At 47.7% G+C, this 24,191-nt stretch overlaps 1 protein-coding gene across 4 annotated transcripts; it reads left to right on the top strand.

Moving 5' to 3' along the window:
• The first annotated feature begins 1,220 nt into the window (after positions 1–1,220).
• LOC138112999 (cystathionine beta-synthase-like protein) lies at positions 1,221–23,905 on the top strand. 4 transcript variants are annotated; one of them, XM_069021017.1, is made up of 18 exons: positions 1,221–1,368; positions 6,966–7,096; positions 7,834–8,015; positions 8,258–8,364; positions 9,109–9,243; positions 11,761–11,840; positions 12,291–12,425; positions 12,945–13,014; positions 14,582–14,673; positions 15,504–15,629; positions 16,336–16,420; positions 16,617–16,722; positions 17,494–17,568; positions 18,274–18,408; positions 19,338–19,446; positions 19,754–19,783; positions 21,996–22,080; positions 23,374–23,905. In XM_069021017.1, the coding sequence occupies exons 2-18, from the start codon at positions 7,055–7,057 to the stop codon at positions 23,481–23,483; spliced, it is 1,704 nt and encodes a 567-aa protein (XP_068877118.1). In that variant the 5' UTR covers positions 1,221–1,368; positions 6,966–7,054; the 3' UTR covers positions 23,484–23,905. The 4 variants fall into 4 exon arrangements, with proteins under 4 accessions (XP_068877118.1, XP_068876955.1, XP_068876872.1 ...); XM_069020854.1 differs by having other exon boundaries at positions 7,831–8,015; XM_069020771.1 differs by having other exon boundaries at positions 7,804–8,015.
• The last annotated feature ends 286 nt before the right edge of the window (positions 23,906–24,191 follow it).

Genomic DNA, 24,191 nt, shown 5'->3' with positions numbered 1-24,191 from the left:
GGGCAAGCTGAGATGCCTGGGCAATGCCTGCGCAACCCCAAGGCCCTTTTAGGGGGAGCAGCTGACTGCTGCCCCAGCATGAAGCCCCTCACAGACCCCTCAGATGCAGTGGGTATTTGCCCCCCCAACCAGACAAGCAGCCCCTACCACAGGAGGCCACTGGCAGCCACATGTGTGTCCCCACTATGGCCACTGCCCATGGGGACATGAGTAAAACACCTTCAAAGGTGCCCCGGCAGAGCCCTTTCTCCAGGGTCACAGGATCAATTAGGTTGGAAAATACCTCTGAGATCATTGAGTCCAGCCTTTGACTGAACACCACCACATCAACCAGACCATGGCACTGAGTGACACATCCAGTCTCTTCAGGGGTGGTGACTCCACCACGCCCCCGGGGCAGACCATTCCAATGCCTAATCCCCTATTCTGTGAAGAACTTCTTCCTAATGTCCAGCCTAAACCTCCCCTGGTGCAGCTTGAGGCCATTTTCTCTTGTCCTCTTGCTGTTTGCCTGTGAGAAGAGGCTGATTCCCACTTGGCTACAACCTCCTCTCAGGTAGTTGTAGACAGTGATAAGGTCATCCCTGAGCCTCCTTTTTTCCAGGCTAAACACCCCCATCTCCCTCAGCCTCTCCAGAGTCTTCAACAGCTCCGTTACCCTTCTCTGGACACGCTTCTTGAATGTCCTCCCTGAACCGAGGCGACCAGAACTGGACACAGTGTCTGAAGGCCCTGTGGGTAAACCCTGGGTGTTCCCTCGGGTTTCCCTCAGCGATCCGGCCGGACATCGCCGGACATCGCCGGACATCGCCGGACATCCCCGGACATCGCCGGACATCGCCGGACATCGACAGACATTGCCGGACATTGCTGGACATCGCCGGACATCGCCGGACATTGCCGGACATCGCCGGACATCCCCGGACATCGCCGGACATCGCCGGACATCGCCAGACATCGCCGGACATCGACAGACATCGCCGGACATCGCCGGACATCGCCGAACATTGCCGGACATCGCCGAACATTGCCGGACATCGCCGGACATCCCCGGGCGCTCCGGCCCCGGGGCCGCGCACCGCGCTCCCATTGGCTGGCTCGGAGTCGCCAACGCCCCCGCGCTGACCAATCAGCGCTCGCCGCGCCGCTCCCGCCCCCCGGGGGCCGGGGCGGGGCCGGGGCGGGGCCGGCGGCTCGCGGCTCCTCTTAAACCCCGCGCGTCCTGCGCATCTTCATCCTCCTTCTGCTCCTCACCATCCTCACCATCCTCACCATCCTCACAATCCTCACAATCCTCACAGTCCTCACAGTCACCGCCCCCACCATCCCCACAGCGGCGGTGTCCTGGGCAGCGTCCGGATCGCGCAGGTGAGGTGGAGACCGTAGCGGAGGGGAGGGCGGGGGCCGCCGCATCCTGATGGCCGCAGGTTGCATCATCCACGGGAGCGGGATGTAGCGGGGGGGGGAGAGGGCTGGGGCCGGCCGTGCCCCACATCCCAGAGGGCATGGAGGATGGAGGGCTGCGGACTGGAGCCGATTGCCCGCAGAGACCGTGGAGTCTCCCTTGGTGAAGATATTCCAGAACCGTCTGGATGCGATCCCGTGCCACGTGCTCCGGGATGGCTCTGCTTGCGCAGATGCCGTTTCGACCAGATGCCGTACGGTCTCTTCCCTCCTGACCCATTCTGTGACTGGTGGTGCCACACAGCTGGGCTTCTGTTTTGGTTCTGTAGTGAAGGGAAAAGTCGGCTGCGGATAAGGGGAGCCCCGGAGCCGGCCCTGGGAGGTGCTGGCTCTGCTGGGGATGCCCAGGACGGGCCGGAGGGTGCCTGGGAGCGCCACCTCTGAGCCCAGAGGAGAGATGGGCTCTCTGCTTTTCGTACAGGTTCACCAGATGACTTTGTTCCTTTCGGGTTTCTTTTGGGATTTGGCACCGGCTCTCCAGCTGGTCTTGGCTTGTTGCCCATTGTTCTCGTGGGTGCCATGAGGTTCACCTGCAAGGTTTTTATTTGCAAGTCTGGCTAATGCACTGGACCATGAGGCTTATTTTTTACATTTGGTTTCATATACTACCCCTCCCCAATTAGGAAGGATCTGAAGTTGACTAGGACCTGAGGGCGCTCTTCAGTAGCAGTGTAAATAATGCTCCCGGTGTCCTGAACCAGCCACAACTTGAAAGACGAGTGATTCCTCTCCTGTTCCTGGTTGAGTATCTAGCCTGCTGTGTGTCTCTGTAATCCTAAATCCTTTGACCATGGAGGTTTTGGAGTGCTGGGCCCTGTTCCAGTGAAGTTGCTCACGCTGTTTGCCCTTGCCACGAGTCTGTGCTGATTTGAGGTGTGGGAGCCCCATGTTCTGCCAGGCTTGTGCTGTGGAAAGGCAGAAAAACACAGAGCACCGAGACAGGTGAAACCTGGGGATCTTATGTGAGAGAGGAGAGGAGTTTCCTGGGAAACTGGGACCTGCTCAGAACCTGGTGTTTCTTGGCAGGGGAATGGCTGTAGTGAGATCACCGCTGCTGAAGTGTGGTTTCGGTGCCAGTGCAGGCCCAGCATTGGGGCATTTGCACTCAGCATCCTTTTCCATGCCAGCTGGTGGCTCTTAGTATCCTGCCATACCCTCTGTGTGTGAGTTACCCAGCTTTCCTGAAGCCAGACTGTGCTTCTAACGAGGGTGGTGGCAGCCAGGGTCATGAGGGGCCTGTGGGCTCAGGGACATCACTGACCTGGTGCTGGCAGCATGGCAGCCTGCCAGGGTGGCTGGCGTGGGCTGGCCTCTGGCTACTGGCCTGTGGCCTGTGTGTGAGCAGTGCCGTGCTTGTGGCTGCTCTGGGGATCCTGCTAAAAGCTCCCTGGGTGCAGCCAGAGTGGCAGCTGGTCTTTCCCACAAAGCATGCACCAGCCAAAAAGCTGCTTTCGTGCCCAGCTCTCTGCCAGCCTTTATCAGAGGTCCCTGGGCTAACAGAAGCTGTGAAGCCTTGCAGGAGGCACCATAACGCTGGGCAAGGGGAGCTGTGCTTCTGCCTGTCAGAAGTTGAGAGCCGAGCTCCAGCTCCCTCTTTTTGTCATGCTGGTCAACTTGTTTAATCCGTGAGCCTCTGTCACCCTACCTGGAATCCACCTCTCCCTGTGCTTGGTGGGCTGGGCAGATCCAGAGCACTGTCCTGGCTGCAGTGTTGGTCCATCTCTGTGTGCTAAGAAGGGGGAGCTAGAAGCAGGGAAAGAAATACTTTGAAAGCTTCGGATTGCAACAGGTGAAAATGCAGAGAAAGCATTCTCCAGTCTTTTCTCTAATGCTGCTGTGCTCCTGAAGACATCAGTCTTCACTCAGAAGACTTTTCAGGTCAAGTCTAGACAGGGTTGGAGTGAACTTGGGAAATGGAGCCGTCAGAAGACACCTGTGTGAGGCACAGCTTCCCTTCCATGGGGGCACAGCAAACTGACCACTTGCCTGTTCTCCCTGGCTGATTTCTGAAGTAACAGTTGCCACAGCAGTGGGAGTTGCTTTGCTGCCAGAGTTTAATCTTTGCACTGTTACAGAGGTGGGGGCACTGAAGAACTGCCCCTTTCCTGTCAGGAAGTTCTGAGTGTGCCAGTCTGGCTTTTAAAGAGTGAGCATTGAGAGGATGTGCTTGTGCTCATCTGCTCTGTAGGAGAAAATGGAAATAACACTTTGGATTCTTGAAGGATCTCTTTCTAGAGCCAGATGTTAATTCATTCCCCTGTTACTTCAGGTCATTTGATATCTCCTGACACAGGAGAGATGGCTGCTCCTGAGGAAGGAGCAAGGACACACTCAGAAAAACCACAGAAGCAAAACAACCCAAATGTTTGACTCGCCCCTGAATCTGTTATAGCTGTGGTGTTCCCAAATGGGATGGGAACTGCTGCTTCTGGTTATCTACAAAGATCCTACAGCTCTGTAAGAACCTGTGGGTGAGCAGAACAACTCTTCTGCAGTGGTTTGTTTGTGGCTGCTTAACGTCATCAAGTTTCCCTTTCTCAGGCTGCAGCATGATGGAATTCTGTATCTCATCTCTCGCTGAGCAGTCACCCCTGGGGGCATCTCCCTCTGATTCAGCTCTTACAGCTGCCTTTGAGACAGCTTCGTCTGTGCTCCAGGCCAGACTCCAGTTAATTTGGTTGTTGCACACTGGGATGTTTAAATAGTACAGTACATTAGTGCTGATATTGTACACTGTAAACAGCCACGGAGACTGCAGCTCCTGACTCATCCGTGCAGTGAGTTCAGCTCAGGCTGCTTGGGGATTAATTTCACTCACTGGCCTTCAGTCCTGCTCTCTAGGAGCTGAGAAATAGTTTGGGTCTTGGGTTCCCTGTGGAGATGGCTCCAGGGATGTGAGCCTTGCCCACGAGACTTTCTGGATCTCGCACCTCTGAGTCCCTCTCCCCTGCATGACTTAGGCTTAAGTGCCTTTGTAAATTGTCCTTCTGATTAATTTTTTGTTTGTTTGTTTGTTTGTTTGCCCTGTGTGATCTGCAAATATAATGGCAGGAACTAGTCAGGCTTTTCTAGTTAGACTCTACCCACACTCCCAACTAGTTCTGGGAGTGTTCTCCTTTACAGGAAAATTACATTCAGGCTGGCAGGATTTCTTTCCTAACAATGGGCAGCTCTTCCTGCAGCTTATCTCCCTCAGCCTCTTCTGAGCAGCGTTCAGCTGCAGTTACAGCAGCAGAGTTGCCATCTTCCTGTCCTGTCTCTCCAGTCTTCATTCCCACAAAAAAAGGCTATTTTGGGTCTGTAGGCAGGATCAGGATGGGGATTTGGATATCCTAGACCACCTCTGCCTCCTGTTTTGCTGAGGTTGTGTCATCTAGGGCTGTAAGCAATGAATTATGTTGCTTAAGGTTAGTATTTGGTCACAGGATTTTTGTTGGCATTGCTTGTGTTTAGCTTTTTGTCCCTCTCCTCGTTTTTGTTCAGAGTTGAAGCCCCATTATTGAAGCTTTGATCAAACATCAAGTGCTGCTATTCTAAAAATATGAGAGAATCTCACAGCTTATTTGAAGTCAATAAATACAGCTTTTCCTCAGTTTCTGCTGTTCAAGAAGAGATGGGAGTTGCTGTTAGTAAATTATTAATTTTTTTTGCCTTACAGTAAAGGAGATGAGATGCTATTGCCTTGCCTTCTCCAGAGGGAATCCTCCAAAAGGCAGCTTTTTAGAGCCACGTTAATTTCTTTCCTGCCATCAATACAAGGAACGAGTACTGAAAACCTCTTAAATTTTTTTTCTGCAATGAATTATTCCTTCTTTTGTCTCAGGTTTTGGACACTCTTGAAAGACACTGAGAGCTGGTGTTTTAAAGCTTTTAGAGGTTTTGTTCTCCTATTTTATGATAACTTGGAACAAAGTCTGCTGTTTCCTGTCTCTAAGCCCTTGCTGCTTTCCTCCTGCATTTTGAAATGATTTGATCCTTTGGCAGCAAGGCCCCCTTTTCAGCTGGACTTTGTCAATATTGTCAGTGTTACCTGTGGCAGAGGCAGTGTCTGTGTCCAGTGTTTCATGCCAGCTGTCTGAGGGACCATGTACCTCATAGGAAACCTTGAAACTCCTCCAGTATTTTTCCTTTAACCAAAAAAAATCCCCACTGATACTCTGAACTGTGAACCAGGAACCTCCCAGAAAGAGAAATGAGGGCTGGGTTTGCTCTGGAGCTGGAAGCAAGCTGATTTCTGGTAGCAAAGACTGGTTGGTGTTAGATTCTGTGTATTCAGGGGATCTTTGCTTTTTTAGACTGGTGTGTCTCAGTCTAACCCTGGTCAGTAGTCTGTGACAGGTTATAGTCCACCTTGGCTCTTGGGCATGTATTAACCTGATTGAATAGAATTGTATCATTTTGGTGGCATGGAAATCTTTGTATCTTGAAGGAAAATTATTTCAAGTCTTAGTCTGGAAAGTTGATCCTTTCAGAGTTCTTTTTTTCCCCCAAGGAGAGCAATTTAAGTGCTTTAGGTATTTTCTTTAAACCAGCATGCAGGAAGGGCATTGGTGTGCCTGAGGCAGCAGTGGTCAGTGGTCCGTGTTAACTTGCAGGATCAAATACTGAAGGTCACTGATGCTATGATTCAGAGTTTTCCCAGTTTTCTCACCAGACCATCAGCTCTGTGAGACCCAAGTGTGTGTTTTGTGTGCATCTGTCAGGAGGATGAGGCCAAGGACCCTTTCCAGCATAATTCAGTAATGGAAAGAGCTGAACCTTGCTGCAAAACAGTGGTGAAGAAAACAAATATTAGGGAAAAAAACCCCCCCATGCTTTCCAAAACTTCAGCCAGATTTTTGTCTTTAATAGAAAGGAAGGAGACAGGCTCTGTGAACAACTGGTAGGAGAAGTGAACTTACTGTTTTGTATTTACTAATTTCTGGGGCAAAAAGCTGCTAGAAGCATGAACTGTTTGCTGTGTGTGTTATATCCAGCATCACTGTAGCTGTGCATGCAACACTAATTAATTTTGGGTAGGAACTTGTGAGATTTTGTTCTCCTCGAGGGTGGAGAGGCCTCTGTTCCTGGATAAAGCCTTTCCTAAAGTTGTGTACAGGGTTTTTTGGGGACAGCACCAAAGCCCTTTTGCCCTTTGTGTCTCTAGGACTGTATTTCCTGTGAACTGAAGTATTTCCTATTACTTCTTGTGGCTTTCAAGCTTCTGGAGTTGCAGAAGGTCCGATAAAAGATGTTTTGTGCTTACTTTTCTGGCTCTGAGCTGTGGAGGACGTGGCAGAGGGAAGATTAGGTAATGCAGGAAGGACGGGGTCAGGGGACCCTCCATCAACCTTGCACAATACCTCTGCTGCATGTTTTATTTTTAATCCTGTTTATACAAGTTGTCTTCACTTTTGCAGCTCCTTTTTTTTCCCCCTGTGAAAAAGATGTGTGTGGCTTTGCCCCTGAGACAGGGTTTCCTGACAGGTGTTTTTTTTTGTTCTAACTTGCACGATCTGCAGCTCTGAAGGGGATTCCAGTCTCGTGAGCCGCAGTACTTGTTCTCCTGAAGAAAGTCCAGTTTCCTGTGCCACCACCTCCACCAAAAACCATGGAGAAGTTTGTCTCAGAAAGGCCTGTTCCTCTGTCTAAGGTACTCCCGGGTCTTTGGGGAATACTGGTTGCCCATCTTTGCATCACCAGGATTTGGGAGAGCCCTGTCTGTTTCCAGGGAGATTTCTAGGTTGTTTCGCTGAAATTCTGTGGAGGCAAGGGATTAATAAATAAAAATAAATAAAACAAACTGAAGGGATTAATCCTGGGAGCACTGGAGTGAAAGTGCAGGCCGAGCAAGGGGAGGAACTTCCAGAAGCTCTTTGGCTGGAGAACTTTTCACAGAAGGGCCAAGACCAGGTTTCAAGGCCAGGCTGGATGGGGCTCTGAGGTGTTGTTGAAATCTTTCTGGAAGAGTTCTCCCTGACCACCAGTAGCAATGCAGAGTCTTCTGGCACATCTAATTAGTCACCAAGCAGTCTTACTGCATTCCAGTCTTCTTGGAATGGGGAGATTTTGTTTCAGAGAGCTTTTGGTGTGGGAGGGGTGTCTCCCATGAGAATAGTCCTGGATTTTTGGTATCTGTGGAGGCTTGTTGCACTGAGCACATGTGTTTAAATTATCTCTGTGCAGGGCACTGTGGTGAGCTTTTGCTCCCAAACTTGCACTGCAAGATTCTCGTGTTGGTGATAAGGATTTGGCAAACCAAGATGATGCTGAAACACTTTGCCATCCTCACAGTACTATGGAAACATCAACTCCTTTATTTTTATTTTTTCCTCTTCTCTTCCTTCTCCCTCCCCCAAGAATGAAATCCTTACTCTTCCTTCCCAGAAGAAGCCAGATACAAACTCATGCCCTCATGCACCTGCCAAGTATTTTGTCTCTGGTGGGGTGGACTCCGAGAACTGCAAGGCCAATGAGAAGGAAAGGCAGTGGATCCGCCCTGATACACCCAGCAAATGCACCTGGAAGCTTGGGAAACCCCTCTCTGCCTCCCCCCATCACCATGCCACCCTGTAAGTGTTATTTTATTTGCTGTTTTTCAGCACGAATCCAGGTCTGATTAATCCTTGCTTTAGATCAAGGACTTGATGTTGTGAGTTTGTAACCAGTGGATATTCTTTTAAACTGAAATAACTAAAATAACCAGCCTGCTAAAGGAGAAAGCTGGTTGAAATAAAAAGCACCAGAAATGCTGTGTGGTTGTTGTTGTGTGACCCTTCTGTGGATACTCTGGCTTTGTTTGTGTTTGTACCAGGCCAGAGCCTCCGAAGATCCTGCCAAACATCCTGAATAAAGTTGGCAACACACCTTTGGTGCGGATCAACAAGATTGGGAAGCACTTTGGGCTCAAGTGTGAACTCTGTGAGTTGCTGCAGGCAGAGAACAAGCTAACTAACACTGTTTCAGAAGCTTGGGCAGCTCTGGTTAGTAATGTTATATAACCTGGCCACAGGAGTGCAGGTAATTGACAAGAAATGGTGAGAAAAAAATCCTGGCATTCATTGGCAGATTTTCAGGTTTTTAGGATTTGGTTATCTAAAACATCTGTCACCTTGTACCTCATGAGAACAATTTCTGCAGCTTTTCCCTTTTTTTTCCGAGAAAGCAAAATGTTTTTCATAGAAAATAATTTTTTAAATGTAAAGAAGTTGTGTGAAGTTTTGGACTGCTTCTCCTATTCAGAGTATTCAGCAGTGTGTGCACAATGCAGCTCTGCAGTTATCACTAAGGATAACTGAAAATGATTAAAGGGGTGAAACTGTCAGTGAATAATTTTTTTGTTTGTTTGGGGTTTTAAACCCAACCATACTGGAGGCATCTGGAGCTGTGGTCAGAGTCCTGAAAGGTGGTGTCCAACACCACTGAAGGGATTAATGCTGGGAGTACTGGAGTGAAAGTGCAGGCTGAGCATGGGGAGAAACTTCCAATTTGATCAAACGTTTTTTGGCCTGAGAACTTACCAGGAGAGGGGCAAGACCAGGTTCAAATCCAGGCTGGATGGGGCTGGGAGCAACCTGGTCTGGTGGAAGGTGTCCGTGCCCATGGCAGGGGTGGAGCTGGATGAGCTTTGAAGCCCCTTCCAGCCCTGGTGGTTTGTGTTTGCAGTGGCCAAGTGTGAGTACTTCAACGCCGGGGGCAGCGTGAAGGACCGCATCAGCCTCAGGATGGTGGAGGATGCTGAGAGGGCTGGGATCCTGAAGCCTGGGGACACCATCATAGAGCCAACCTCTGGGAACACAGGTAGGGGATGGAGAGACTCAGGAGAGTGTGGGGGCAGTGCTGTGGTGGTTCTCCTGGAAAAGGCAGGTTGGAGATCGGAGCCTGTGCCAGGAGGAAAGGGGATCTCTCCGTGCCTGCAGGGAGCAGTGCCTCTCCCATCTCACACAAGGAACAATTCTGCAGTGTCCTCTGCTGACCAGAGAAGCTGGGAAGACGTTATCCTAAATTACAGAGCCTCTTTGCTTTGAAAGAGGTGCTAGGCCAGACTCACTAGAGTCCTTAGGAATTCAAGTCTGACTGAAATTTTTGTGGAAAAAAGCACCCAAAAGACTGGTGTGGATCTGGGTCTTCCTCTTTTTTCTGTTGGGGGAGTCCCATGGTCCTTCTGTCAGGTGAGGTGGGCCTGGTTTTAGGAGCAGCCATGCTGGTGCAGCTGAGATGGGGGATGAGCTCCATCCCCACAGCACTGCCTGACAGAGCCCCTGGATTGTCAGCAGGTTCCACCTGGGTCCACATTTCCTCCTTGGAGGGCTGGAGGAAGAACAGTCCCCGTAAGTCAGGGCAGAGCATCTGATGATCTGAGCAGTCTGGAGCTCCTGTGTCAAAGCTGTTGTAGTTGTGTTAAGCTGCTCTGCCAGTGGGGAGTCAAACACACCTGGAATGTTCCCCCTTGAGCCAAATATAAAACACATAACACAGTTAAATATAAATAGTTACATATAACATACACTGCCTCCTCTGAGGAGGTTCATGGGGTGGGCTACAAGCTGCCCTCCTGCTTGATGTGTTCTGGAGAGGTGTCTGATCCTGTTCCTAAACTCTTTCCTGGGTTTCCACCCACTGCTGCTTCCTGATAGACACAGACCAGGCAGATCTTTATTTTGTTCTTTGTTACTGGAGGGACTGGGGTGATGAGCTGCTCTGTGACCAGTTCCCCAGCTTGCAGCAGAAAACTAGGAAGTCACATCTGTTGCTGTTTGCTCAGCAGTTGCTGGGGGGATGGATCAGGGGATTCTAGGGGCATTCAGGGCAGCTGAAGCCTTTGGACCTCCTGCCTGAACAATAGCTTGGAGTGGAAAATATCCATGTGTGTTTCATTCCTCCTGTGTCCAAGGTCATACCATGACATCCCCCTCTCTGGGTCAGTACCTGATAAATGATTCTCCTTGCCACAGAATCCAAAAAGACAGAAGTGAACGAGATACAGGACAATAACTTCTGAAAGCTGATTTTTTTTTTTTTTTGGTCATATAAGAGCAAAGATCAGAGCACATAGCAACCTGAGAGAATTGGCTTTTGTTCTCTACTGCTCAGAGCTTACTGAGTATGTTGAATGTGAGAGCTAATGTGTTATATCTTTATCCTCTCTCAGCCAAAGTCCTGTTTTGATGTTTGCTGCATTTCCAGGTCAGTAGCAGAAAGTACAAAGTATTAGAGTTCAGGTCTCAAAATCCTTTCTTCATCACAACCATAGGGAAGATCTGGATGACTTCTCTTCAGCCTTTGGCTTCAATGAGGCTGTTGCTGTCTTATTTATTTTGGTATTTGGGCATCCATATTTATCTATAATATACTAAGAAAAGTTGTTTCCCTTCCTAATATATTAAACACTACTTGAATTGTTTGAGGTGTGAGTTATGCTTCTCCTACAGGAACAGTTAAAGATTATTAGGGTGGTGGTTTTTTTCTCCCCTAGACAATCCACATAAAAATATACAAACAGAGCCAGCTTTGAACAGTCAAGTCTCTGTGTAGTTGAGCTGCGTGTGTTGGTCCTGTGCTGGTGCCTAGAACAGCAGGGGAGCTGCAGCCTGACCTCACACACCTCTCAGCCAACCTGATCAGCTCAGCCTGTCCAGCAGAAAGGTGATCTGATAGCAGGTGTAAGCTTCTCTTCCACACTTCTCAGCTCAGCTTTTCAGGAGCAGGAAGTGACCAGCTGGAAGGCAGGAATCAGGCTGGAGGTGCAGATTTTCAGAGTAGAAATGAGATGTCTGTCTCCAACAGCCAGGGTGCTCCACTGTGGTAGCAAGCTGACACAGTGCATTAGAACCTCAACCACAAACAGCATCTAAATAATTTCTTTTTAGACAGGACTTAGTTTCAGCACATTGCAAATAGGGATTTATGCAGAAGTGAGTCAATAGAGGCTCTACAGATCTTTTGACAGAATCAAAGTAATTCCTCCAGTCTCCTCCGGCTTAAAGCACATTCCTTTCCCAAGTTACTTCTGGAAAAATGAAGTGGGTGAGACAGGAGGAAGGTGATGTGCCTGTGGTAAAGCCAGCAGTTTGCACATGCCAAGTTTCCCCACCCTTGGCTAAACTTTCTCTTTGCTGTGAACCTCAGACGAGTATCAGCATCTGTAAACCCAGTTCTCCCCAACAGGCAGAAACATTCCCTTTGCCACCCCTCTGGAGACACTCTATTCAAGCCTCTGGTGAAAATGTGATGAAAGCCAGGGCGTGCCAAAGCTGGCACTGTGGGTTTTGTGCTGTGCTGCTGCTCACTGAGGGCTCTGCGTGCCTTTGCTTGCAGGGATCGGGCTGGCCTTGGCGGCGGCAGTGAAGGGTTACCGCTGCATCATCGTCATGCCAGAGAAGATGAGCATGGAGAAGGTCAGAGCTGCCTCTGTTTTCAAGAATTTAAAAGTAAACATGTTTGCACTCGCAGAGTTCCTGGTGCAGATGGGTGCTGGGGCTTCAGCAACAAAGGTGCAGGCTCTTGGCCAGGCAAAACTCTGCCAAGGAGCTGTTGCCAGTGCTCGCAGAAATCCAGGCTAGCTAGCCATGGATAGAAAATGGCTTTAAGACCCATCCCCACAGTACTGCCACTTTGAAAACTCCCATAACTGTTTTAAATACAGATGTCAAGACAACCTGAGGTTTGCCTGGCGCACCGAAGTGGTTACCTGTGCCCTGTGTTAGCTGTTAGCTGCTGGGCAGAGGGTGAAGGAAGGCAGGGCTGAAGCTTTGAATGTTCTGCAAATATTCTGGGCTCGGGGCTGAGTGTGAAGGGAGCCTGTTGAGGGGGTTTTGGAGTTTTGTGACCACCTTTATTTGCTGCAGGTGGATGTCCTGAGAGCTCTGGGTGCTGAGATTGTGAGGACCCCAACTACTGCCAGATTTGATTCTCCTGAATCTCACGTAGGAGTGGCCTGGAGGCTGAAGAATGAAATCCCCAACGCACACATCCTAGACCAGGTAAGAGCCAAGGTGTCAGAAGTGCAGGTGCGGCATGGAGGAGTCTCTGTAGTGTCCTGGGATGTCTGTTCAGCACTCTCCATGTGTCTCTGGAGGAAAAGATGCCCCAAATCTGGAGCTGGAGCTGAGCAATCGCTGGACTGTAGGAAAGGAAGTTTTTACAGTCACTAGAGAGCAGCAACGAGCTGGTGTTTGCCAGAACTACAACACTTATGGTGTCTATTTCCACTGAGCTGGCAATCCTGTGAGAAAGAATGGACACAGGGGTCATGTTGCTAAGAGTAGCTGTCCCACAGACAGGACTGATTTTGGCACGGGAGGGTGCTGGCACCTTCGGACTGCGCTTAGATTAGGTCACTTATGGGGCCTGGCTCCAGATAATACACAATGCAACAGTCAGCAAAGAGTATGTTTAGGTGTTCTGGGGCTTGGGGATTGTTTGAAATGTTTCTGAACTGCCTCAAAATGTGATTTTTGTATTTCTGGTCTACTTCATGGCTGATCTGTCTTTCAATTTAGTACCGCAATGCCAGCAACCCCCTGACTCACTATGACACCACAGCTGAGGAGATCCTGCAGCAGTGTGATGGTAGGTCTGCTCTGCTGCTAAACCCCCCTTCAACAAGCTCCTGGTAGTGCCCTGTTGTTCTGTGCTTGGGGAATGAGAGCTGGGCTGGATGAGAAATGCAGAGATTTTGATAAAGCCAACCCCATACATATCCTGTGTGTCATTAGAGAATTACCATATTTCAGTAGTCACAGTCGTGATTTTTTTTTTCCCATTAAAGAAGAATTCTTTGGTTTTTAGATTCCCCTGCTTGTGATGAGATGGAGAAAGCAGTGCTTAAGTGACCTTAGAAAAAGCTTCATAGGTAGACTGGCATGGAATAGGGTCATTCTTCTCTGATCACAGATAGAGAAATAGCTGGTTTAACATTCCCAGAGCAAGCACTCCAATACACTGGAAGCATCTTCACTTTGGAGTCCCCAGGGGCACAAACTGCTCTGTGTCACAGCTGTCACCAGCAGGACCCTCTGGCACTGCAGGGCTCTCTTCAGTGTTGGCTCTGGGCAGCTGAGCACCAGAAGGGGCTGAGCTGTGGCAGCAGAGCTTCAGCTGGGCTCATTCCTCAGCTCAGGAGCTGGTTTGAGAGCTGTTGGAGACATTCCATGTGATGCTGCAGCCACGTGGGCATTTCCATAGGGGATAGAAGGGATTCATACAGAAGGCTGCAGACCTGCCCTATTAAGCAGTACATTTTCTGATTGGACCCCTGATAAGAAATGCAGCTATTAAATTCATTCTCATTGAGGTGAAGACCATGTGAAAGGTTCTCTTCCCTCCTAAATCGCTAGCTTTTCAGAGGATTTGGCTTGTCTTTCTGTGCCAAACTTAAGAGTTAAAGTGAGTACACTTTTACAAGCTGCCATCCCACAGACTGAGAGTCCAGATGAGTTCCAGATTTAGGCTTCTTATTTCTATTTACTTCCCCTGACAGGCCAGGCACTGTTCAGCTACCCCTGTTTGGTGGGGTGTTATTCTTTTGGCTGGTAGGCAATTGATTTTGTGTGTGAATTGATGACCTTTTAAAAACCGATTCTTTTTTTTTTTTAATTAACAAAGCTGTCGTGTGGATGCACCAGAGAAGCTGTAGGTGGTGACAGAGGGATGAACTGTCACATCCACACTCAAACAGTCCTTTTCACATGAAAATGAGGGAGTAGTTGTGTTAGCATTTCTCTCCAGGGATGCCTATCCCATGCTCTTGGCACTCACTCAGTTAATTAACAAACATAATGGGCTGCTCAGTTTAACTTAGAGAATGAATTGTCTGTATCAGCAAATACAGTAACAGGAAAACTGCAGCTGTCAGCTCTGTGGCCACCTCCAGCTGTGTCCAAAGTGCCACAGACTGGTGCCTTGCCAGGCCTCTGGGTGGACATTTCAAAACCCTTGTTGGAGAAAATGATGATTGAGCAAATGCAGTTTCAAGGTAGGTCTCACAACAGCTCCTGGGAAGCAAAGAGCCCTGTTGTGCCCTTTTCAGCCACCCTTGTGCATTTCTGTTGAAGGAAGTCCATCCTTAGGTGTAAGTGAGCTTTCAATCCATCATTCTGTTGGAGATTTCACACTTCTCTCCCACCCCCTTAAACAGGAAAGGTGGACATGGTGGTGGCCACGGCTGGCACAGGAGGTACCATCACTGGCATCTCCAGGAAGCTGAAGGAGAAGTGTCCAGGATGCAAAGTAAGTGACAAGCCCACTGCTTTTCTCTTTAGTGTCTCCTCAAACTGCCCCACTTGGCACATCCCGCTCCTTGTAAGCCTGCCCTGGGTCTCTGTGGGAAGCTCTTGGGTGTTCTCAATCAGTTAGAATGTCGTTCTGGCTGCAGAGAGGGTTTCAGAGTGTCTGACATCATCGTGCTCTGCTCCCACTGGTGACCAGAGTTCAGGTTTGGCTCAGCAGATGAGCAATGACCCTCAGATGCTTCCATGGGGTGTCTGGGAAACTTCCTTCTCTGGTGTGTGCTCTGCAGCCTTGAGTTTCCTCCCTGGCTGTGCCTTCCCCAACTGCTCTGGAGCTGCTGAGGTTCTGCCCAGTGGAATTGTCTCTGCACACACCAGCCTGTGTGTTTTCCTGTGTGATGTGATAGATTTCCTCACAGAACTTGTGATCCTGCTTCAATCATGAGTGTTTTCCTATGCAGGCATGGAGTGATAAGGAAAATAAAACTGATCTGCTTGCACTTTACACAAAATGAGTTGTCTGTAATGATGACATGTGAATGAGGACAGCCCTGTCTCAGGGAAGCCCTGTTTTCTGTTAAACCAAGTAAAACTCATGTAGAACAAGTGGTCCACAGCCTGAGGAGATGGGATGGGTTTCCAAGGGGTCAGAAGCAGCAAAGCATTTTGCTCCTAGGGGAGGTGAATGTTGCCAGGAGGAAATCAACAGGAGACCAGGTTGCTGTCACTTGGCTGTGTGCTACCAGCATCTGTGACAAAGCCAGTGCTCACAGGGGCTGTGCTCTCCAAAGCTGTGTGTCTCGGTGGCCTGAGTGGAAACTGCTTCTCCAGATTATAGGTGTGGATCCTGAAGGCTCCATCCTCGCTGAACCAGAAGAACTGAACAAGACTGACAGGACAATGTATGAAGTGGAAGGAATTGGATATGATTTTGTCCCCACAGTGTTGGATAGATCTGTAAGTCACACTGCTTGGTTTACTGCCCTTTGCCCTCTGCTGGGATGCAGGAGTGAGGTTAAAGGCAGAGGAAAAACTTGGGAAAGTATTTCTTTGAGCTGAAATGGAAGGGCTAGCAGGCAGAACTATTCCATTCCTGTTCTTTCCATCAGCAAAAACAGCCCTTGAAAGGCTTCTGAACTGGCTGCATTTGTTTTACAGTGCCAGGTCAAAATGCTGCAAGTCGGTAACGTTTTCCTAGAACACACACTTATGCTTAAAAAAACCCCAAAACACACCCGAAAAAACCAATCATGAAACACACACAATAAAAACAAACAAACAAAAAACCCAACAACTAAGCAATAAAGAAATCCCCTCCAACAAAGCATCCCAACCCGTTGTGGACAAAGTGGTGTGACTGCGTCCTGAGCAGATCCTGTGTCCCTGGGAAGCCCTCCAAGAGGGGAGGAAGCTGATGCTGTCTGAGGCTGACTCACAGCAGCCTGCTCTCACAGCAGGGTGCCAATAAGGAGCCCCTTGTGCTGATGTGATCATCTTACCTTGGCAAAAAACCCCACTTGGCATTTGGAGGAGGATGGAAACCCAGGCTCACCAGGGCAGCTGTTCCCTCAAAGAGCTGGGGCTGAATTCACACTGGTTGTGTGGTTGCCCTGTCCCTCCTCATTCAAACAGAGCTTTGTTTGTGTCTCCTGCCCCTCCCCAGACTGTGGACCAGTGGTACAAGAGCAATGATGAGGAGTCGTTTGCGTTAGCACGGATGCTGATCCGCGAGGAGGGACTGCTGTGTGGTAAGAGCAGGCGGGACCCCTCTGGCTTTCTCTGAGTAGTCCTTGGGTGGCTGAAGCCTTGTGCAGATCACAGAGACCTCGTTCCACTTCAGAACTTGTCTTCCTTGCTCTGGGCTCCTCTGTTCTCCCTGCTCCTCTCTTTTGATCGTTGTCATTTTGGGGTTTTACAGTTTGGCCCCTGTGTGTGTTGTGGCAGGTGGCAGCTCGGGCAGTGCCATGTCTGTAGCTGTGAAGGCAGCCAAGGAGCTGAAGGAGGGTCAGCGCTGTGTTGTCATCTTACCTGACTCCATCAGGAACTACATGTAAGGACCTGCTGGTTTTCCCTCTGGGAAAGGGGTGAGGCAGACCCTCAGACCTCCTTACAGACCTCCTTGTAACACCCAGGTATCCCAGCAAGGAATGTCTTTGGGGCACAAGTTCTGAGCTATCTAAAAAGCATCTGACATGGAGCAGGGATGATCTTTTCCCTTTTAAAGTTGAGCTCTGATTTCAGTAGATAATCATCAGTGGTTAGCATCTTTCACAGCAAAGGCTTTGCATTCACTGTGTCATTTGTGGGGGATCACTGGTTATCCCAGTTCCTGGAAGGGTCCCTGTGCCCAAACAGCAGGACCCAGCACTCCTGCAGCCCAGCAGCCACGCTCAGGGTGAGTTTGCAGGTGGCAGCCCCCAGGCTTTGAGCTGTGCTGAGAAGTTTTTCTCCAACCACACTGAAACATATCCCAAAACATGGTATTTTTAGCTGAGTTTCCTGACTTCTGCTGCGTCCAGCTCAATATTAGACAGACAGAAGCTGCAGACAGACCTTGCCTGGCACATCCCCATTCCAGGCTTTGTCTCTATCGTATTCCAAGGGGCTGATGGAGTTGGAGCTTTGTTTCCTATGGGATTCCTTTTTCTTCCCATGAGCATTTCTTCCCCATGTCCCTGGCTGGTAAGCTTGGATGGCAAATGATGGCTATTTCCAGCTACACTTTAGCTGTTGGCAACAGTGAGCTGTGAACAGTTGCCTCTGTTTGCTGTCAGATGTTCAGCCCCTGCTAATGAGATTTTCACTTCCTGGTGCTCTGCAGGTCCAAGTTCTTGAGTGACAAATGGATGATTCAGAAAGGATTCATGAAAGAAGAAGACCTTGGCAGCAAACCTTGGTAAGCCTGTCAGATCCATTTGGATCTCCATGAGTTTACTCAATCGAGTTTATGGCAGTTGCTAATTTAAAGCTCATTTCAATTTACATTTCTTCTTTGATTTAGCTGATCTTCCATGCTATTGTCTTGATGTATAATTGCAGCTATTAATCAAATCTGCTCTAATTAGCTGACATCCTTCCTTGAGTTGTATGGCAGCAGAAGAAAACTTAGTACTTAAAGATTGTTTTTTTTAATGAAGAGCGTTATATCTGAAATAAAAGAAAAGGTAGTCTGCAAAGAATCCTTTCAAAATCAGAGTTCCTGAGTGCAAAGCACTGCAAGTCTACATAGGTGGGAGGGAATCTTCCCTAAATTGTTGCCTGTAATGACTGTAAATAGGTCTTCGAGTAGGAGCACAAAATTTCTGTGTAAGATATAAATAATGGAATTGAGGTTAGTGCTCTCCAGTAACTATCTGTAATCACAGAAAGCAGATGAAATGAGGAAAAGGGTTGTGATTTTCAAGCCTTCTCACACTTCAGTGACTTTCTGATATTGGGGATAAAACTTGAGAGCCCCGAAGCTTTATTGACTCTGACTGAATCCTGACTCTTCCTTGCAGCCTTTTGTCATTCCTGTGGTGCTGGAGGCCACTGTGCATGGAGGACTGGTTCTGTTCTCTCCAAAAGACTTGCATGGGTTTGTTTTTCATTCCATCCCCAGGTGGTGGAACATCAGTATTCAGGAGCTGAGCCTCTCTGCCCCCCTGACCGTGCTTCCAACTGTTACCTGTGCAAAGACTGTGGAAATCCTCCGGGAGAAGGGATTCGACCAGGTACCAGTTGTTGATGAATCTGGGTATGTCCACATATATCACTCTTCATCCATATGTATCACTTCCCTTGCCAGCTCTTCGGGGATGTCTTTTAAAAGCTTGCTGGAAGTATAATTGCCTTCTCCCTGATCCTTTTTCATTTATTAACGCAGCTCGGAAATGTTGCCTTGAACACACCAATGCTGGACTGTGTGTTTTCATCAGATTGTCCTGCCCTTCACACAATTCTAATGATTATTTTGATGTGCTTACTCAGTGTGTCTCTGCAGGATAATTTGATTTCTTTTAATAATAATACCAGTTTAACGTAACAAAGCAAAAATTCCTATTTCAAACAGCCAACCCTGAATGTGCCCACCTCTATCAGAGCTTTCACAGAGTTTCTTCAGCACACTGTGTTACAGGGCAGTGCTGCAGTGACCCCTAGAAACCAGGGTGTCCCCAGCAAGCTGGGATGTGCCTTACCACCCTGCAGGTCTCCTGCAGACAGGCTGAGTATTGAAGAGTTGCTCAGTTGTGCCGACCTGAGGGATGAATTGTTGTAGATCCTCGTAGGAAAAAGGGAGGTGAGCCAAACTGGGGTGAGCTTGTCTCTGGCTGTCACACCTTTCAAAAGGACAGATCAGAGTGGGGAAAAAGTTTGTGCTTTCCAAAAGCTCTCTGAGACTGCAGGTAGCCCTCTCCAGTTGCAAGGAGCAGAGATACAAAGAGCCTGGTGCTCAGAAGGACCCGCAGCACCTGCTGCCTTGTGTGTGTGTCTCCAGGACCTCTGAGAACTGTACTCTGTCTCCTGCAGACACACAGAACCCAAGTGTCCCATGGATAATGCTGCATTATTGCCATGAAGTAGCTGAACTGACTCCTGCAGGCTGGCTGACAGTGGGTGCTTTGTTCTACAGGAACACCTGAGGCTTTTGTGTTGTTTATCCCTACCTTCTCTCTCCTTCCCCAGGGTGATTCTGGGCATGGTTACCCTGGGTAACATGCTTTCCTCACTGCTTGTTGGAAAAGTTAAGCCTTTTGATGAAGTCAGAAAAGTAATCTACAAGCAATTCCAACAGGTAGGCAGGTATATTCTGCAGCGCCTGGTTCTCTGCTTGCAAGAACTAGAGTAAGTGTGCTAACACTACACAGGCTGGGTGAGCTTTACCTGGGCTGTTACTGAGCACAGAATTTTCTTTTAAAAAAACATGAAATGCTTGACTTCGTTTTCACTAGGCTTTAAGTTTCAACACTGCCCCAAAGTGGAGTAACTGCTGTGTTCTGGAAGTGTGTGTAATGCTTCTGCTCAACCTGTGAGCCACCCTGAGGCTGAGCAAGGGTGCTGGTTCCTTATGGACAAATGTAAATTTATTTTTTCCTCCCCAGACAGACAATCCAGCATCGTGGGGAAATGTGGTGCGTAACACAAACACTTAGTTCACGTTCTCCCTCACTTGGACACCTCGAGAGTTTCTGGGGCTGGTGGTGTGTGATGGTTTCTGTGGCTGCTCTGGTGCCAATTCTCTGCACTTCTGAGGTTGTGGCTCTTGCCATGGGCAGCTTGAAGGCTTCTTCAGTAAAGAACAGCTTAACCATTTCTTTTCACTTTATTTCTGATATTTTCTTGGTGGAGGTTGGAAGGGGAGTGGCACAAGCTGTGGTGCTGCTGACATGTTAACTAAAAGTGGTTATTTTTCCATTTGAATTGATGGGTTAGTGGAGAAACATGGTGGAATGCACATAACCTCAGAAGTATTGTGGATTTTGCTTTTTTTACTACTTTAGTCAAGGGGATTTGGCTTGTTCATGAGCAAAATTGGGAAAATGAATCATCTGTGTCACCAAAATGACTTCTGATAGCCTACATGGGATACCACAGCTGCATCAAATAAGAGGCTTAGCCTGTAAACCAGGGCAGAGGTACATTTTGGAAAGATGGATCTTTTGGCTTTTTTAGGTTGCTCAGAGAGGTTGTGGATTTCCCATCCCTGGAAGTGTTCAAGGCCAGGCTGGATGGGGCTCTGAACAACCTGGGACAGTGGAAGGTGTCCCTGCCCATGGCAGGGGGGTGGAACTGGGTGATCCTTAGGGTCCCTTCCACCCCAAACCATTCTGTGATTGTAAAACATGGGCAGCCTGCTTTGATAGGATCCCTGCAATTATTTTGGGACAGTCTCTTAGAATGGAAGCAGAGTGGTTATAGATTTTTTGAAAGTCCCTGGTACCATTGTGCTCTGGGGACTTGAAACACCAGTCAGAGGATAATTTGCCAACCCAAACAAGTGCTAGTGGAGGGAAGAGCTGTCCTCGTGGAGTCAGATGTTAGTTCCAGTGGTTTGGGTTCCCAGTCATGTGCAGTGTAGTACCTTGTGCATAGACTCATTGCTTTAAAGAATTAATAAGCTTAAAAAAAAAAGCCTAAGTGTGAGAAAACCTGTAGGCAAAATGTTTAAGGAGCTTGAATGAGCAGTAGGGAGACAGGTGAAAACTCCATGGGGGTTCTGTTAAATTTCCACTGAGCATCTCTAGGCATGTTTATGTCTTCATGGTTGTCCCAGTGCTGCTAAAGGCTGCTTGTCCTGGTTGTCCATAACCTGCCCAGTCCCTGAAAGCAGATTTGGGACTGGTGGGTGACTCCATGTGGCAGCAGATCCAGATTTCCCACCTCCTTCCTTTCCTGGCCCACAAGTTTAAGGATTGGTTCCTCACTCTGCACTACAGCTGGTCCCTTAAACACAGGCTGCTGGGAATCCTCTGACTCCCAGTATGGAAACAGAGTTCTGTGTTCCAGTGGAGCCCAACTGTTCATGCCATGGCATTTATTTCTCACAGAGTAAAGGCTTTTCGAATCTGCAGTGCAAGACTCTTCTTTAGTGTGAATTCCTTTAATAAAAGTATGGCAGAGGCTGGGTGTTGGGGAGAGTCACCTGGTTAATGGAGCTGTGGCTGCTTCTTCATATGTTAAATTATGTTTGAACAGTTTTAGACATTTTTTAAAATAATTGCAGTAGGTGATTGCTGAAGTGTTTTGCAAGTATCTGTTTTTTTGCAGAATTAACACAGGGTGCTTTCTTGTTCAGTCTTAGCAAACTTCACAAAAGATGAATTCTTAAATCCCATTTCCTTGATTTGCACCCAAATCCAGTGTTAGCTGAGCAATCTTTCACCCTTGGTTTTGTTTTTGGCTTGTTTAGTTTTTTTCTGCCTTTGCAGATCATACTCCTTTCCCCAGTGCTTTGCAGCCTGATTCACTCACTTTTTCACAATCCTTTTGGAATAAAAATCACCAAATATGAAGAGTTTTATGGTAACTTCTTTTGTTGAGACACATGGAACACTTGAGACCTTTTTTGATTCTTAGCATTTTTCAGATTTTCATTATATTCATTATATTTACAGAGTCAGAATGAATAACTTCATGTAGTGCTTCATTTTCTTGAAAATTAGAAACAAAGGAAACAGATCTTTTAAGTTGGCCTTAATTTGTTGGTGTTTTCTAACGCTTCAGGTGGTAGCAGCACACAAATGCTGATGTATTGATTTTAGTTCTGCATGAAGTGTGTGGGGATTATTGACCACTAAACATAGAAAGGACTGTTTTATTTGAGTTTTGTAACTCTCTCCTCAGATTAACCTGAAAGACAACTTGGGGAAACTCTCTCACATCCTGGAAATAGACCACTTTGCTCTGGTGGTTCATGAACAGATTCAATGTGAGTACAAAGTACTGCACCTTGTGAGAGCAAATTTGTGAGTGGTAACAAGAAGCAAGGGGAGTGTGAATGAGTAAATGAGCTCTGCAGTAGCAAAATCCTTTCTGTGTCAGACTATGTGCTACTCATTTTCATCCCTGGAAGTGTCCAAGGCCAGGCTGGACAGGGCTTGGAGCAACCTGGTCTACTGGAAGGTGTCCCTGCCTGTGGCAGGGGTTGGAATGGGATGATTTTTAAGATCCCTTCCAACCCAAGCCATTCTGTGATTAATTAGACTAAATAAATCTTCAAATCTGGGGTATATCACTCTTATATGTGAATAGTATTTCGTCCTGTTTCATCTTCCTTGCAGCAGACAGCTTGCAAAGTTACAAACACTGAGAAACAAGAGTCAAAACTATATTAAGTTGTGCCAGATAAATTTATCTTTAGCTTCTCAACTACAACTGGAAGAAGAAGAGCCATCAGATTTGGGGCTGCCTGATAATCTCCATAAGGATGTGCTCTTGGCTCTGAGCTAACTATTTATAAACCTAGAATCTCACTGGAAGCTTGCAGTGGAACAGAGATGGGTAAATAAAAAGCCCATGACAGTCCAGCTGACTGAAAAAACTGATTATAGAAGTAGACTAAATATCTCAGTACAGGCAGACTTTAGGAACAAGGAATTTAGACAATAAATAAAGGGCCAGAGGTCACGTTGCCACTTGAGTCCCAGGTCAAGGCTTAGGCTCACAATGAGAAAATCACTTGAACCTGTGCTCTCAATGCAGCACAGACTAAATGGATAGTAATTTTTTTGGATATAAATGGGGTATTGAGGTTTTTATACTGATTCTGTATTTGACAGGGATGCAGGAAGATAACCATCTTCCTGTGTCACATTTCCTCCTCAAAATGTGGTTCCATTGGGCTGTCCAAGTAGCTCCTGCTTCCAATGGGGTAATGCCACCTGCAGCTGTTTCAAGTAATTAATGTTTGAGGAAAATACACTTTATGGCAGAGGGCCTGGTTTGAATTTTTGTGTCAAGAAAAATAAATGCAGCAGACTCTTATCCTTCCTTCCATAATGTCTCAGTGTCCCTTTTGATGAGGAGCCTTTCTGAGCTGAAAATCCTTGTCACTTCCTCTGGGACTCTTGGCCAAGCTGCCTTTTGTGTTTCCCCTCTGTGTGCCAGGATCATGGAGCTGGGATGGCTCAGCCCCCACTTTTACAAACACTGCCACTGAAACCAAGCAGAAGGGGGTGTGTTTGTGCCTCCTGAAGGCAGAGCTGCCTTTTTCTCTGTGCAGATCACACGGATGGCTCCTCCAGCAAGCGGCAGATGGTGTTTGGCATCGTGACAGCCATCGACCTCCTGAACTTTGTAACCGCACGGGAGCGGGAGAGGAAATCCAGCTAAAGCCAAGCAGCAACGTGGAGCTTCTTCAACATTTTCCAATCTCCAACAAAGAATCAGGTTTATGTCTTAAGTAGAATGTGGTTTTTTTTGTTGGGTTTTTGTTTTTTTTGTTTTTTTTTTTAAATTCTGAAAATAAGCAGTTAGCTATCCTGGTGTCAGCTATCCAGCCAGTGTGTCCTGCTGTATTGCACAGCTGCTGGGACTTGTTTCTTAATCAGGTTAAGCAATATTTCTTGTCAAGACAATTTATTTTTTTACCTATATATATATATATATATGTATGTGTAAAAAATATTGCCTAAATTAACTGGTGTGTTCCTTATTTGTTATGTCTAAAGGCTGGCTTTCCAAAACGTTTCAGATTCATAAAATGTCTTGAAATAAAGAGTTACTGAAGCAGAGGCCCAAGAGAGCTCTGGAAAGTTCTGGATGGTCCCCCCCCCCCCCCCCCATTCAAGGGTGTTAAGTTAGATATTACCTGTGTGGAGACAAAATTGGGACTGGGGCATGGGGAGAAGAAAGGAGGGTTTCCCTTTTGGTGGCATCAGTGTAAAACAAGGAAAATCCTGAGGGATGGAGCTGAGAATTGCTCCAGCCATCTGCTCTGAGGAAAGCTAGTTTGAGTAGAAGCATGGCAGTGAAGTGACAAACATAAAGCAGTGACAGTGTTTTACACAGAGCACCAGCTTTCCCTGCCTTGACAGACCT

This window comes from Aphelocoma coerulescens, chromosome 1, assembly GCF_041296385.1.
Source record: "Aphelocoma coerulescens isolate FSJ_1873_10779 chromosome 1, UR_Acoe_1.0, whole genome shotgun sequence".
Lineage (NCBI taxonomy): Eukaryota > Metazoa > Chordata > Aves > Passeriformes > Corvidae > Aphelocoma > Aphelocoma coerulescens.
Note: the sequence above shows the minus strand (reverse complement) of the source record. Positions and strands in the feature narration are given on the sequence as shown.